This window comes from Malaclemys terrapin, chromosome 13 (assembly GCF_027887155.1).
Source record: "Malaclemys terrapin pileata isolate rMalTer1 chromosome 13, rMalTer1.hap1, whole genome shotgun sequence".
Classification (NCBI taxonomy): Eukaryota; Metazoa; Chordata; order Testudines; family Emydidae; genus Malaclemys; species Malaclemys terrapin.
This window is the reverse complement of record NC_071517.1, coordinates 31,788,436-31,804,705: the sequence shown is the minus strand read 5'-3', so window position 1 is coordinate 31,804,705 and position 16,270 is coordinate 31,788,436. Positions and strand designations below refer to the sequence as shown.

Below are 16,270 nucleotides of genomic sequence, written 5' to 3'. Positions count from 1 at the left end.
GTGATAGAGCAGATCAACGCCCTATTCCACATCTAGGCATGCATGCAGCCCAAACCCTCCTCGTCCCAAGAGCCTGCACCGAAAAACTTCCTTCCTGAAAAAAAAAGTCGCTTACCGGGAACCTTCTCTGCTGTTTGTCCTTCCCCAAGCACCGGCCGCTGCGACTGACTACCTTCCTCCTGGCTCGAGAAGAGCTCCTTGCTGCATGCCTCTAGAGATTTCGGGGTGTCTTCCTCCACCTCAGCACCCTCGCTCCCGCTTTCCCCCTCCTCCTCCTGCCTTGATGGACTGGGCACTGAAGTGTCCATGGTGGTCCTTGGAGTTGAGGTGGGGTGGCCCCCAAGTATCGTGTCCAGCTCTTTGTAGAATCGGCAGGTCGCGGGGGCAGCACCAGAGCAGCGGTTTGCCTTGCACGCTTTGTGGTAGGCATTCCACAGCTCCTTCACTTTAACCCTGCACTGCACTGCGTCCAGGTCATAGCCCCTTTCCAGCATGTCCCTTGCTATCTTCCCAAATGTATCATAATTCCTATGGCTGGAGCGCAGCTGGGACTGTACAGCTTCCTCCCCCCAGACACTGATGAAGTCCAGCACCTTGCCATTGCTCCATGCTGGGGATCGCCTGGCACGTGAAGGCATGGTCACCTGGAAAGATGCACTGAGAGCACTCCACGCCTGGCTGAGCAAACAGGAAGGGGATTTTCAAAATTCCCAGAGAATGTAAAGGGCAGGTCTGATGGTTGGTCACCTGAGGCCAGGGCAGTAGAGTTCAAACTGATGACCAGAGTGGCTAGAACAGGCATTGTGGGATGTGTCCCAGAGGCCGATGAGAGTGCAGCAATAGAGCAGGGTGTTCACACTGGCACCGCGGCGCTTTAACCCGGGCACAGAAAGCTCTACGCCTCTCGTCGAGATGGATTACCAGGAGGGCTCCAGCCGTGGAGTTGGGGTGCTCTACGTGCGTTGCCAGTGTGGACACCTTGAGAGTTATAGTGCCTGGGACTGATTTAATGCGCTCCAACTTGACAGCACGTGAGGTGGAAAGAGGACATGTAAAATTATATATCAACATGGTTGTTCAGAGCAGATATTGACAGATCTGGGTTCTGAATATAATAATGAGGTAACAGTTTACATTTGGTGTTATTTTCACTACATGGTCACCTACACAATCATGGCCGTGTGACAGGTTGCTGAGAGCAGCAACAAACTGAGCCCTTTGGAAGCCAGCACCCTGGTCACTGAGAACACCCAGGACACCGGGTGTAGTTAGAGGAGGAGGGACTGAGTAGTTTGGGTTTGGAAGGGTAGAAGGGATCACTGGCACCTGTAGGGAGACTGATGAGGTCACTAGCTCAGCACTGAGAAGAAAGCAGCAGTATAAAAGGCTGAACCAGGGAGCAGGAAGAGGGCTCCTCATAACTGCTGCTATTCTGTGATGCACTATGAAAGGTAATAAAGACACTTGGTGGAGGTTCCCTGGCAGACCGGAGGCTGCTTAATTCACACAGAGGTCTGCCAGACGGGGGTTGCAGGAACTGATGCAGGAGCCCATTCATAGTTAGAAATTTCAAAATGAACATTGCCAACAATCTCTTAATGACACTTCATGCTATAAATTGTTAGTGACAACACACTTTTATGTCCTGTCAGATATGTTAATATACAACATAGTTTTTACTATTTGTGAACTTATTTTCCCATGTAATAACACAATAAGATTGGATAAGAAACCACAGTAATTACACATAATTCAGTGAGAAATAGGGAAAGGAACGCAGATATTTCTGAAGGAAATTTTAGGGAAAAATTATCTGTTTTTAGATTAACATTTCCCCGTGTTAAAAACTAGGAAAAACAGATAGCTTCAGCAGCCCATGCCACCTAGACACCAGCAGACTGGATAAAAACACAAATGGATCCATCACAAGAGAATTTTAGGGTATTTATTTTCAAATAATCAAGGTATTTTTAGGACACGAATAAATTTTCAAAACTGAATTGTTACACTGAAAATGTTCATAACACATCATGTTTAAAACAAAAAGTAGTCCTAGCAATGCCATGCGATGTGCCTCCCCTCAGACTCTGCTGACCTAGCTCTTCAGGAAATGAGGTTCAATTGCTAATTTCAAGGAATTAGACCAATCAGTCACTGTTTGTACACAGCAGTCAAGAAAGTGGTGGAAAGAAAACCCAGAGGAACTGTGATGAATTTCCAGGAGCAACTTTATTTTCTTTGTACTCTAAACCTCACATGACAACAAAAATATCACCCTTTTTACTGATTTATGGCTGAGAAGAAAGGCTTCGCAAAAAGCTTCACCAAATTTCATGTTATGGACCATTAAGTGCCAGCGTCTTTAATACAATTAAGTTAATTTGTGATGATTCAGTAAAGGAATACAACCCCTTCTCTGTTCTTTTACCAAAACACATTTGTTGCGTCCTTAGAACCAAGAACATGAAGAGCCCAGCAATACATTGAAATCAACAGTGGACACCGACAGGACATTGGCTGCAAATAATATTTCTAAAGAAAAATAAACTAAAAAAAAGGATATTGTAGAAGAGATTTCTATATATAGGAAGATAGCATTTGAGGTTTGGGACCATGTTTTGTTAATGATGTGAGAATAAGAAAGGAAGGGTCATAGACTGATTATCGATTATATGTAGTTAGAAAGTTAAAAATCACATGAATTCATGCTGACAGAAGTTCAAAGACTATTTTATAATCTTGTGTGAGTTAACTTAAATATATTGCTTAATTCATTCTATCATTTTTCCCACCTATTAATGTTCAAAGATGTAGTGCAGGAGGTGGGTGTATGTGCCCTGCCTGCCAGAGAGAACCAGTCAAGACAATAAAGAGAGAGAGAGTGAGAGCGAGAGAGAGAGAGCCAGCAATTGCACGTTTGTAGTTGTGATATTTATGACACACGTACATTCCAACTGAATAACCCAGTCTGACAGTTTTTAATAATTATTTTGGTAAGAGAAATATTTTGGATTTCCTGAAATGACACAGTTGAAATACAAATGAGGCTATGTAGAGAAGTTAAACCTCAATATAGATTTGAAGGAAGAATCAAAAAATAAATGTAAACAATTAAATTTCTAAAAATATGTTTAGATGCTTGTTTCTGAAATACTGTGGAAATGTAAATGAAAATGTTTTTGTTTACAATAACAACATTTTCTAATTTAGAATAATCTTTTCTTTTCTTTTTTTCATATTTTACATTGAGATTTCACCGGGGTAGAAAATTCTGACAGGAGTGAATGATCCCCGTCTATCACCATCTGCTACCCCTGGGCCAGGAAACAGGAAAGGTGAGCAGCAAAAACCACCAGTTTTCTTTGCCCTGTGCTGGGGGTGGGGGGAGGTGTCTGGCTCCTTCCAGCAAGTGGGACACATTCACCCAGCCTGGGCTGGGGTTGCCAGGTGTCCGGTTTTCTACTCCAGCTGAAAAGGGAAACTGGCAGCATCTGGTCAGCACAAAAAACCCAGTTACCTGCAGTAAGCGGCCTCCACCACCGGGGGGCGGGAAGAGCAGCAGGGCTGGGCGGGGACAGTCTGTGCCGCGGGGTCACTGTCAGGGACAGAGATTCCCTCCGGTCTGAGCTGGGACAGGGCAGATGACCAGGGGAGCCGCGTTTGTACCCCCAGCGTTGAGACCAGGATAGAAATAAGGGCGGAGCGTCCCGGAGAAGGTGTCAGTGAAAGTGAAGAGATGGGACCTGTCAGTCACATTGTAAAACGAGACCTCGCCCGCCTCATAGTCCAGGAAAATCCCCACCCGGCTGGGCCTGACGCTCACGGGGAGGGGGGTTGGGGGGGAGGTGAGGGCCTGGTATCCCCCATACCTCAGCCACATGGCCCAGTATCCATTCCCAGGTGAATATGAGCTCTCCCCCTTCCTGCTCACAGATTCCCTACAAACCCCCAGAGTCCATCTAGTCTTGTCTCCCACCTCCACCTCCCAGTAACGCCGCCCGCCCGCGAACCCCTCAGCGCCCAGAACTTCAGGATATTTATCAAATCTCTCAGGGTTGTCGGGCAGATCCTGTCGTGTGTCTCCGTATCTCACATGTTTCCGATCCGCAGACAGGACGAGGTGGGGATTTGCCGTGTCTGGATCCAGAGTCACGTCCACTGGGGAGAGAGTCACAGAGTCAGGGCAGGGGCTGGTCATTGGGATCAAAGGGAAATTAACCTGCGTCCCCATTAATCACTGTGCGGGGGGCGGGGGGAGGTTGTTGCCTGAGGGGAGTCAGGGTCCGTCTGCCTGTGAGGAAATGGCAGAGGCTGGGGGAGGGTGTGGGAAGGTGTCAGTGGGGGACAGGAGGGGAGTGATGGGGCAGAGGAAGGGAAGGGGCAGAGGCAGGCACAAGGGCAATGGGGGGGGGCAAGAGGAGCCAGCACCAGGAGGACAGAGGGGGGCTGAAGAGGAGCAGGTTCCAAGGGGCTGCAGGGGGTGAGGGGTGGGGCAAAGGGAGGGGAGGGGCAGACACAAGTGCAAGGCGGGGACAAAGGAAGGAGTGGGCACCAGGAGGACAGGGGTGGGAAGAGCAGTATCCAGGGAGTGAGGGGAGGGGTGGGTGCCAGGGCAGAAGAAGGGGATGGACCCCAGGGGCACAGGGAAGCAAGGGAAGGGTCGGGCACCAAGAGCATAGGGGTGTGAGGGAATAGGGGGAGCTCCAATGGGGCAGGGAGGAGGAGTGGGGCAGGTACTGGGAAGGCAGAGGGGAAGTAGAAGGAGGGGCTGGCACCAGGAGAAAAGGAGTGGGAGGGAGAAGGCGCAGGTGCAGGGCCGGTGAAACCACTAGGCGAACTAGGCGGCTGCCTAGGGCGCCTAGTCGTTGAGGGCGCCTAAAAGCCCGCTCGGGCGAGGAGATGGAGTGGAGGTGAGCTGGGGCGGGGGGGGGGGGGGAGGCGGGGAGGGCCACCCGCAGTAACAGGCGGGGGTGCACAGGGGAACCGCTCCCCTCCCCAGATCACCTCCACTCTGCCTCCTCCGCTGAGCACACAGCCCCCGCTCTAATTCTCCTCCAATCAGCACCGCAAGCCTGGGAAGGGAGGAGAATTAGAGCGGCGCCAGTGTGCTCAGCCGAGGAGGTGGAGCGGAGGTGAGCTGGGGTGGGTTCTCTGGGCGGGGTTAGCTGCTGCAGAGGGGGTGGGCTCCCCGGGTGGGGGGGGCGCAGTTAGCTGCCGGGGAGGGGGGCTCCCAGGGCAGGGTTAGCTGCAGAGGAGGGGGTTAGCTGCTGCGGGGGGGGGCTCCTCTGGTGGAGGGGTGGGGGTGTGTGGTTAGCTGCCATGGGGGGTCGGGGTTAGCTAGGTGGGGGGGTGGCGCAAGGTGGAAGTTTCGCCTAGGGTGCAAAACTTCCTTGCACCAGCCCTGCGCAGGTGACAAGGGGAGAAAGAAGGGTGAGGGGTAGGGCAGGTGCCAGAGGGACATGGGGGGGGGGGCAAGGGATGGGGCAGACCCCAGGGGGAAACAGGGGACTGAGAGAAGGGGCAGACATCAAGGGGGAGAAGGGCATGATGGTAGGGGTGGGTGCTGAGGGGGGCCGAGGGAAGGGTTAGTCACCAGGAGGGATGCAGGGGCTGAGCAGAGGGGCAGATGTGAGGAGGAGACACAGGAGAGGGGTGGGCACCAGGGGGCAGAGTGCGGGAAGGGAACAGGTGCACATAGGGGGTAGAAAGTGGGGTGTGGAGAAGGGCGGGCCCTAGGGGGGCACCAGATGTGGGCACCAGGGGGACAGAGATGGGGGAAGGAAGGTCTGACATGAGGGGGCCCAAAGTGGGTCAAGGGAAGGGGTTTGCACCAGGCAGGCCGAGGTGGCAAGGGAAGGGGCGGGCACCATGGAGGCAGATGGGGGTGAGGGTAGAGATGGGCCTCAGGGGGGCAGAGGAAGAGTGAACAGAGGTGCTGGTACCAGGGCACTAGAGAGGGTTAGGGGTGCAGGTGTCAGGGAGGCAGAGGGGGTGACAGGAGGGGCGGGGGGAGAACTAAGGGGAAGATGGCAGGGGGAGGAGGTACAAGAGAAGGGGCAGGCACCCAGGGGTGGGGGGCAAGGGAAGGGGCTTGTGCCAGAGGGTGAGGGGTGGGATGGGGTCAGGGACAGACATTGGCAGGACAGAGTGGGGGAGAGGTGGGCACGGGGGGCAGTGGTGTGGCATGGGTTGGGTTAGCACCAGGGGAAATGAAGGGTGAGGAAAGGGTGGTCATCACAGGGTGGGAGGGTAAGGGAAGGGGTGGGTGCCAGGGAGTAGAGGGGCACGAGGGGAGGGGAGAAAGTCAGGGGGTAGAGGGGACGAGCAGATGGGCAGGCAGCAATGGGGCAGGGGGAGGGGCAGGCGCCATGGGGGCAGTGGTGCGGCACGGAAAGGAGCAGGCACTATGGCCAACAAGGGGCAAGAGGTGGGTTCTTAAGGGGCAGGGGGAGGGGAGCAGTGGGTGGTAGGAGCAGGATGGTGTGAAAGCAGCAGTAGGCACCAGGAAGGCAGGGAATGGGGGAAGTCATGGGTGATGGGGGCAGAGGATGGTGTATGTGGGGGGCACCAGGGAGGAAGGGGGCAAGGGGAGAGGCAGGTGACAGGGGGACTGAGGAGGGTGAGCAGAGGGGCAGACACGAGAAGGGCTGAGGGGGGAGGGGTGGGCACCAGGGGGCAGAGAGGGGTGAGGAGAGAGGCAGGTGGGTAGAGGGTGGTAGGAGAGGGGGTTGGGAAGGGGCAGGAGCCAGAGGGTCAGAGTGGGGCTAGAGGAGGGGGGGACACAAGGGGGCGAAAGAAGAGGCGGGTGCCAGGGGGGCAGAGAGGATTGGGAGGGGGCATGTGCCAGGAGCGCTGAGGGGAGTGAGAAGAGCAGGACCCAGGACAACAGAGGAGGGTGAAAGATGGGGTGGGTACTGGGGCAGAGGGGAGTGAGGGGAGAGCGAAGTGATGGGTGGGCACCAGGTGCAGAGTGTTTGGAAGGGGGGGGCAGGTGCCAGCCCAGGAGGGCAGGGTGAGAAGAGGGGTGGGTTCCAGGGGGGCAGAGGTAGGTGGAGGGCAGGGGCATGTGACAGGGCAGGGGGCATGTGACAAAGTAGGTGGAGCGGGGACAATGGGAGCAGAAAGGGGGTGAAGGGAAGGGGTGGGGCAAAGTGGAGCCATGGAGCAAATAAACTATTTGTCCAAAACATTTCACCCAGCTCCATTGCAAACCTGTCTGAGCAACTTAGGAGCCCAAACCCCAGTGACTTGCAATGAGTGACCGTCAACATCCCCAGCAACGCAGAGTTACGGGCTCAGGACATCACCTATGAAACACCCCAGAGCTGCCGTTAAATTTGTCCTGGGTAGGAAAATTCCCCACACTCCGCAGCTCCTGATCTCACCCCAAAAATCAGGGTGAAAATGGAGTCTCAGCTCCAGCCTGAACTCTCTGCTCAGAGCAATTTGTCCCCTGGACTCTGCAAGCAGCACAGACCCTCTGCAGCTGCACCTGGGCATCTCACAGAGCAGAAAATTGTCCCAGAGACCATCTCAGGGCCTGAGGGGCTCAGGTGACTGTGGGCAGGATGGACACATAAGATGGGGCTGCCTCCAGGAGCAAGGATAGGCAGACTGGCCTGGTTTCCCAGAACACTTGGGGAACAGGGGAGTCCCAGGTTATTAAAGATACCCTGTCATAAGGAGGTCAGGCCCCGGACTGTGGGAACCCCATTTTGGGCTGGGAAACGTGACCCTCTCCCAGGGTTAATTTGTTTTGACTACATGGAAAAGGGACACATAAAAAGATGCTGCCCTACAAGAACTTTGGACAGAGGGGATCGGGGATGTTGCTATGGAGCAGTGAGAGTTTCTAGTATTGGGTAAAATGGGTAGCTAAGAAAGCAGGCCTTGGGGTATAAGCTTCAGAGGGAGAGGCCAGCCATGGGTTTCAGACGTTCCTCTGCTTACCAGGGATACCTTAGCCTCACTCCCACATTCAAAGCTTGGGACTGGGGGCGTTTGAGTAGCTTCCTCCAGGAGCCTGAAAGGACTCCCTTGGAAAATGATCCAACCAGCAGCTCTAGTGGACAGCCGGCTCTCTGGGCCAGGGGAGCCGAGGCAGAAGCTAAATGTGATTCAGCATTTCTGGTGGTCCCAGGAGAGGGGTGTGACTAGACCGCTGACAGGGCTATTGAACAGCTCTGTAATTTGCAGGCCCAGATGCGGGTTTTCTTATTGAAACTGGCCAAGCAACAGGAGCAAACCCAGTGACCAGAAGACAGGCAGAAGGAGCTACTCACAGAGCAGGAGAGAAGCCACCAGGCTGTGGCTACGGAGAGCAAACAGGTCAAGGCACTGAAAAAGGAACAGGGCGTTCGGCATTAGAAATTCTGCTCTAGCTCCCAAGAAGCCCAGCCGTTGGAGATAAAGCTCCAGCACCCGCATGAGCCATGGACTGATGAGATTATTCAAATGCAGGAGAAACTCACAGCTGCTGAATGTACCAAGCACCAGGCACCATCCCACAGGGAGGAAGTGGCAGTTGGAATTGCCAATACCCCTGGTCAAGGAGCCCTGGCCCTAGAGAAGAAGCAGCAGCTGGAGACTGGAATAGTTCAGCCAAGGGAGGAGCAAAGCAACAGGGAGATGGGGAACAACAGTCTCAAGGCAGCCAAGCTGCAGGCGGCCAAGGTAGAAAATGAGCCATGCAAGAGGAAAGTTACCCAGGAGCCAAAACTGAAAGGGTTTGAACAAGCCCTAGGCCTTGCAAAGGAGGGGCCCAGAAAGCCCTGCAGGACGTGAGTGATGAGGCCTGGAAACTAGAGCAGGGTTTGATGGAACACAGGAACCTGCCACACCAGTCAGAAGGAAGAAACCTGGAGAACTTGAAACAGAGGGTGTCTGCAACTGAGCTGGGAGGTGAGATTCCCAGCTCATGTAAACGTACCTGCACTAGCTCTGCTCAGGCTAGCACACTGAAGGTAGCAGTGTAGTCTGTCTAGGAAGGGCAGCTCGGGCCAGCTGCCTCAGTATGCACCAAGGGGGCTGGGCGGGTTTGTACTCAGGCAGTAGCTGAAGCTGCCATCTGTGCTACCCTGGCCACATGACTATTTTTAGGTGCTAGCTCAGCTACGTCTACATGAGCTGGGAATCACACCTCTTAGATCAAATGTAGACGTTTCCTAATAGAGGAGAAGGAACAGCTCCTGGAATAAGTGAAAGAACTAGACAGACAAAAGCTGATGGCTCAGGAGAGGGCAGAGGTGCAGGCTGAGGGCTCTGGTGTGTGCGATAAGAGAGAGCCCAGCAATAAATTACCAGGAGGCTGAATTTACACGGGAGTGCAGTGATGCTGCGGGTATCCTGGGAGGCTTTTTAGGGGAACAAGTGGATCATGCACTGAAGGACTGGATGTCGATGGGCACAGATACAGAGGTGCTGGCTACAAAGGAAGCTGCACTAGTGGCCGTGTCCTCTACAGCGACCCAACAAACCCACCCACTAATGGATTGGGAAGAGCTAGAAGAAAAGGTTGCTGCAGCTGAGGGGAGCAGGGCAGAAGGCCTTGCACAGCTGAACACCCTCCAGGCCCAAAGGCTGAGGCCCTGCGGGAGCTAGAGAAGATGTGCTGACAAGGTACTGGATCTCAGCCCAAGCCATCCAGCGGGAGCAGGAGCACTGGAAGGAGCCCGTCTCAGCACTGGAAGGTGACCGGGGAACAGCAGTGTTTGTTGTTGCAGAAGGAGTTGACTAATCTCCAGAACCAGCTTAAGATCGAGTGTGGAATGAAGTCGGTCTGAGACGCATACAAAGCAGGAGAGTCCAGAGGCCTTGTGGAAAGAGATGAACTTATGTCAGAGAGAGCAGGCGCGGCTTCTCCAGAAAACAGAGCAGCTGGGCAGGGAGCTACACCAGCCAGCTGGAGAAAAGAGCAGTGCTGAGCTGGGTGCAGAGGTACAGGCCCATCATGTGGAAGATGGACAGTCTGAGGTGGGGATTCCATGTTCTGGAGGGAAAAGCCACCATCAAAACACACGTCCAAGAGGAAGTTGAAATAGAAAAGGAAGAGACTGGGGACCTCTCCCCCCAGAGACCTGAAAGAGCAACACAAAGTCCAAACCAGAGCTGGGCTAAAACCAAGTCCATCCTACAGGAAAAGGGGAGGAGCAGAAAGGCACTTTCACAGCTGATAACATTACACCCAGCCATGTGAACAGAAGAGGATCTGAAATGTGCTCCCAGAGCTCATTTACTGAAGTTGTGCTCAGTAATAATTAGAGATGCTAATAAGGAGCTATCTGAATAAAAGACAAACTTAACGCCAAAGGGCACGTGTGTGAGTGTGTCCTGGGAGGCAGCTGTTGGAGGGACCTTGTAGCTAGGTGGGGCTGTGTGTAACAGACCTTATTTCAGCTAACCTCAGCCATATGTGGCAGAGCATTAAAGGGCCTTGTGATGAGCACATCTGGTGTGTATCTGGCTCTGGGGGAAGCTCTGTAGCCAGCCCGTATCTGTTACAGCAGCATGACGGCAATGGTGGAAGCCTGGTGCTATTGCCTACTTCTGCTATAGCCAGAGGGCCTGACTCACCGAGTACTAGTTGTTCTGAACTACGCCATGCTGAAGACTATGGGGGATTTTGCCCATCAAATGAGCTACTCAGGACTGTGGGGAACACAACTCCTGGTCTCTTCATTTTTTCACAATTCAGTGATGAGAATAAAAATATGGCCAAGGGCCTTGTAGGTTTCCTTGTAGCAGAAGGGCAGGAAGTGCCCCCTGGCTGCAGAACATAACCAAGTATTAGCCACGGTCAAGCCTGCCTTTAGGTAGACCAGGGGAAGGGAGGTCATGGGGGCCAGCCCTTTAAGGGGAGTCAGGGACCAGCCTACCTGTGACAGGCTCCTGTAAGGGAGAACCAGCCAACCCAGCCCAACCTGGAAGCAATGAAATCACTAGGTGGCTGGTTGGAAGCCAAATAGCTAATGAGCCTGATAAAGGGTTACCAGGGCTCAGATGAAGGGATCCCAGAAACAGGAAGCTGCTGAGGAGAGGGGATCCCAGGAGAGCTCACAGAGCAAGGACCCGGGAAGGGGTGCGCCTAGAGAGAGGAGATCCTCTAAGGGGGAGGAGCTGCCAGAGATGACATTGATAGAAACAGCAGCTATATGAGGACAGAGTCCTGCAGGTGAGGACTGCAGGGAACAAAGGTACAGTCTGAACCAAACCCAGCTCCAGGAAGGACGGCTGGGGGCTCCTGACTCGAGGAGAGTGAGGACCTTGAATTAGAGCCAAAGGCTGGAGCAGAGTGAAGGAAAAGATTTTATTTTGGGGTTTACTGGGACTCAGTGTGGACCCCAGCAGGGGACTTTTGTCTCAACCGTTTTGGACTGTGGGGAACTGGGTCTCCCCCAGGGGCACTGGTGGTGGTGATGGGGTAGGGGGAACTGGGGTATGGTGCAGGGGGAACTGGGTCTCCCCGGGGGGTACTGGTGGGGGTGATTCTTGCCAGCAAGTTAAAGAAGTATGGGCTAGATGAATGGACTATAAGGTGGATAGAAAGCTGGCTAGATCGTCGGGCTCAATGGGTAGTGATCAATGGCTCCATGTCTAGTTGGCAGCTGGTATCAAGCGCAGTGCCCCAAGGGTTGGTCCTGGGGCCAGTTTTGTTCAATATCTTCATTAATGATCTGGAGGACGGCGTGGATTGCACCCTCAACAAGTTTGCAGATGACACTAAACTGGGAGGAGTGGTAGATACGCTGGAGGGTAGGGATAGGATACAGAGGGACCTAGACAAATTAGAGGATTGGGCCAAAAGAAATCTGATGAGGTTCAACAAGGACAAGTGCAGAGTCCTGCACTTAGGATGGAAGAATCCCATGCACTACTACAGACTAGGGACCGAATGGCTAGGCAGCCGTTTTGCAGAAAAGGACCTAGGGGTTACAATGGACAAGAAGCTGGATATGAGTCGACAGTGTCCCCTTGTTGCCAGGAAGGCTAACAACATTTTGGGCTGTATAAGTAGGGGCATTGCCAGCAGATCGAGGGATGTGATCATTCCCCTCTATTTGACAAGGGTGAGGCCTCATCTGGAGTACTGTGTCCAGGATGTGGAAAAACTGGAAAGAGTCCAGCGGAGGGCAACAAAAATGATTAGGGGGCTGGAGCACATGACTTATGAGGAGAGGCTGAGGGAACTGGGATTGTTTAGTCTGCAGAAGAGAAGAATGATGGGGGATTTGATAGCTGCTTTCAACTACCTGAAAGGAGGTTGCAAAGAGGATGGATCTAGACTGTTCTCAGTGGTACCAGATGACATAAGAAAGAGTAATGGTCTCAAGTTGCAGTGGGGAAGGTTTAGGTTGGATATTAGGAAAACCATTTTCACGAGGAGGGCGGTGAAGCACTGGAATGGGTTACCTAGGGAGGTGGTGGAATCTCCTTCCTTAGAGGTTTTTAAGGTCAGGCTTGACAAATCCCTGGCTGGGATGATTTAGTTGGGGATTGGTCCTGCTTTGAGCAGGGGGTTGGACGAGATGACCTCCTGAGGACCCTTCCAACCCTGATATTCTATGATTCTGTGCCCTGGGGGTACTGAGCCCCCTGATGGCTGGATATGGAACTGGAGGTGACCCAGGGCCCAGCATGGAGCCAGCAGGGTCACTACAATACTCTGTCAGACCCAGCCAGACAGGCCCAAGGGTGCACTGGGATCCTTGCACCATCTCAGCGTTTGCTGCTGCCCTTACGGGGCCTTGTCCGCACGCAGACCGGGAGCTGTTAGTGGCCGGCAGCCCCTTGTTCTGTCCCTGCAGTGCCTGGCTCAGGTGTGGGCACTATATCAATAATAACGCTCACTGTCCAGCCCCTAAGAGCTGCGTGATAGTGTGGTACCTTCCCCATTGCACATGGGGACCCTGGGGTGCAGGGAGCCCTGGTTACTCTGCCCCACACATTCACCAAGCGACTTGCCCGAGCTGCTGGACTTGGGTCCCTGGGATCAGAGCGTGGAAGTCGAGTGGCACAGACCGGTCAGGGGCTGGTGGGGTGGGTGGAAGGAAAGGGTTAATCTCAGCATGGTGGCACTTTCCTGCCCGGCCCTGGCTGGTTTCTGCCCTCTGGGTGCAGCACAGGGCGTGTGTCTCTGAGCCAGTCCCTGTCCATTCACCCGCCATTTGCCCCAGACACAGAGAATCCAGGTGCCAAGGGAAGGAGCAGCCCCAACAGCACAGCATTGGCCCTGGCACGGGCTGATCCTGCGAGCGCAGCAGCAGAGGCAGCGGCAGAGAGAAGGGCTCAGCTATTGAGAGCAGCAGGGTCCCCACCTGCAGGGGATGGGTCAGCGTTGGGACACCAGGCTGGGCTGGGTCAGGGCTGGGAGCTCTGGCAACAAGCGCGGTACCAGCACCAACAGCCCTGCTGGAGACCCTGGGCCTGGCCAGCCAGGAGCAGCCAGCAAGTCTCTCAGGGCCTGGGACCCTGCCCAGGATGGGGCAGCTGGGAGCGGGGGCAGGAGGCTCCCCAGGGGCTGGAGATTCCCTAGAATGAGGCACTGAGGAACTGGTCTCAGGATCCCAACAGGCTCAGGGGCCAGGGGTGTGGAATGGCCCAGAGAGCCCAGCCATGCCCAGGGCCCCATGGCCATAGACTGTGCTGGGCTGGGCGAAGCAAGGGCGGGGAGGGAAGCAGGGCTGGCAGTGGCAGGGGTCTGAGCTAACCCAGAAGGAGCATTTGGCCTTCCTGACTCCAGCCTTGCCCTGCCAGTCTGTCCTGATCACTGCCACCAACTCCTCCTCCTCACTCTGGCCCACCACATAAACAACAATGACTCACGTTTTAGGTTCTTTTGCAAAAAAAAATCTAAGTATATGAATATGCCGATGGAGGTTCTGTAGCATCTGTCTCCCTTCCTGAGCTGGGGTGTCTGCGACTTTGCTAAATGTGTTAACAAACTATTTGTAAATCTAAAAGAATTCCTAGAGTGTGAGTGTGCAGTTGTGCACAGCGGGGTTTCCAACTATGTCATGATTTAAATAATACTGGGCCTGATCTTGGGATAAAACCGGTCAACCCTCAAAGTGACAACTACAAATTCGTAAATAATCAGTAATATCAATATAGAATCTCTAGATCAGGCTACAGGCCCCCTCACACCCACTGCCATCTCCTTCACTGACTCCACTTTTGTCCCCGCCCCCCAGGTTCTGCCCTGCTCACCCGGCACCTCCTGCTGCTCCACGACTACCAGCCCCACTCACCCTCCTTCTCCCTTTGTTCCCTTCTCCCACCAGCTCCCCCGACACCCCGAACAAACTCCCTGCTGCTGAGCATCATCCAACCTCCTCCTCCTCCTTCCTGCCCTAGAACCCCCTGCTCTCACCCGGCTTCCCAGCTCCGACTGCCCCCCACACTCCTGTGCTGGTTTAATTCACACACCCAGACACTGGGCACCAGCACAGTGCATACGTGCAAGGTCCATGTCCTATGGTGGCATATGAGACCCAAGCTCTGTGACAGTCTGCTGGCCTTATGGGGCTCTGCTCCCCAAGCCCTCTCCTGTCACTGCCCCTCCCTGGCCAGTCCAGTGTCCTGTCTGTTACTAGAGTAGTGAACAGATGCTCTTGTGGTTAAATTGCTGGCCTAGGAACCAGCAGATCTAGGCACAGCTTTTCCACTGCAGGGGAGAGTCAGGGCTCGTGGTCCCTGGGAGGGGACCTGATGGGAGGCTTCTCCTCTTTCCCTTGGAAGCAGATGTGAAAGTAACTTAAATTTCTTATAGGTACTGTCCTATGGCAACCGCCCCTTGGGGAGGGGGCTCAGGGCAGGGGGTTGGGGCTGCGCCACCTAGGGACTGTGTGTGCTGGCTCAGGCGCCCCGGGGCTGAGGCCTCACCCCCCCGCATCCGGCACTGGGGCCGGAGGGTCATGGGGGGTGGTGGTTTGGGCTCCTGTGCGGGAGGAGGGTAGAAGAGGAGGGAGCGGGCAGAAGGGGAGGGATGGGCCGCCCATGCCCAGCACTGCCTACTGTTACCCTGCCAGCAACATCCAGAGCCCTGCCCCCAGCCGGCCAATCTCTTACGGGTGCGCTGCACCGGGGCACCCCGGCTTACTTTCACCTTTGCTTAGAAGTAACTTTAAGGACTTCTCTACATGGGGAAAAGCCCTGAGTAGCTAGTGCAGAACTAGGGTTACCATATTTTAAGTGTCCAAAAAGAGGACACTCCATGGGGCCCCGGTCCCGCCCCAACTCTGCCCCCTCCCCTGAACGCTTCGCCCCCCCTCCCCCTCCCCCTCCCCCTCCCCTGCTTCCCGCGAACATTTGATTCGTGGGAAGCCTGAAGCAGGCAGGCAGCAGGTAAGCTGGGGCTGGGGTTGGGGGGCACGGCCCAGTCCGGCCCCCCCGGCCAAGCATCTTCCTCTGGCCCCGGCGTCTCCAGCCCGGCTCGGCTCGAGCACCCCTGGCCCCGGCCCGGCCCGGCCCCGGCCCCCGGCTGAGAACCCCCGGCCCCAGCCCCCGGCCGAGCACGGCCGGCCCCGGCTCCGCACCGCCGGCCCTGGACCCCGACTCCGCACCGCTGGCCCCGGCCCGGCCCCGCACCGCCGGCCCCCGGCCCCGCACCCCCGGCCCCAGCGGCTCCAGCCCCCGGCCGAGCACCGCCGACCCCTCGCTCTCTATTTTCCCGGACATGTCCAGCTTTTTGGGATTTCCTCCTGGATGGGGATTTGAGGCCCAAAAAGCTGGACATGTCTGGGAAAATCCGGACGTATGGTAACCCTAGCAGAACAGCTAATCAGCACTAGCTGCCAGTGCGGACACTCTGATTCCATGCTAAGAGTGCCCTTGTCTGATTTGGGTTAATGCAGACTGGAAGAATACAAGTGCAGAATATTCCACACTAGCTACTCTGGGCTCTTCCCCATGAATTCCCTGTGCTGAGAAGCCCTAAGTGTGGGGACAGGAGATATAAATTTCTTGTTCCTCACCCCAGCAACCCTTCTAGAGCCACCAGCTGCCCCTCTGCCCTCCAACCACTCTGCCATTGCATCCAGCAGGGTTGGATAAGCTCATCAACTGGATGTTTCTGACAAAAAATGGCCAGTATTGAAATAAACAATGTATTAACTAGAGGCTATAAAATAGCAACACAGCAGTTAAACAATTATCTGTGTGCACCAGCTCCCTCCTGCCCCCAGCAGGTACCCTAGGGGGGTGTGAATAACCAAGCTCCTCAAAGTTTCATGCAGACAATGACATTTTGCCCGGCCCCTTAGATATTGTGAGA

At 54.8% G+C, this 16,270-nt stretch overlaps 1 protein-coding gene across 1 annotated transcript in view; it reads right to left on the bottom strand.

The window, feature by feature from the left end:
* Positions 1-3,598: 3,598 nt before the first annotated feature.
* Positions 3,599-16,270, bottom strand: part of LOC128848299 (butyrophilin subfamily 1 member A1-like) — a 36,044-nt gene continuing 23,372 nt past the window's right edge. Inside the window, exon 11 of the mRNA XM_054048211.1 lies at positions 3,599-4,158. Within this exon, the coding sequence (XP_053904186.1) occupies positions 3,599-4,158 (560 nt within the window). The remainder of the gene's footprint in view (positions 4,159-16,270) is intronic.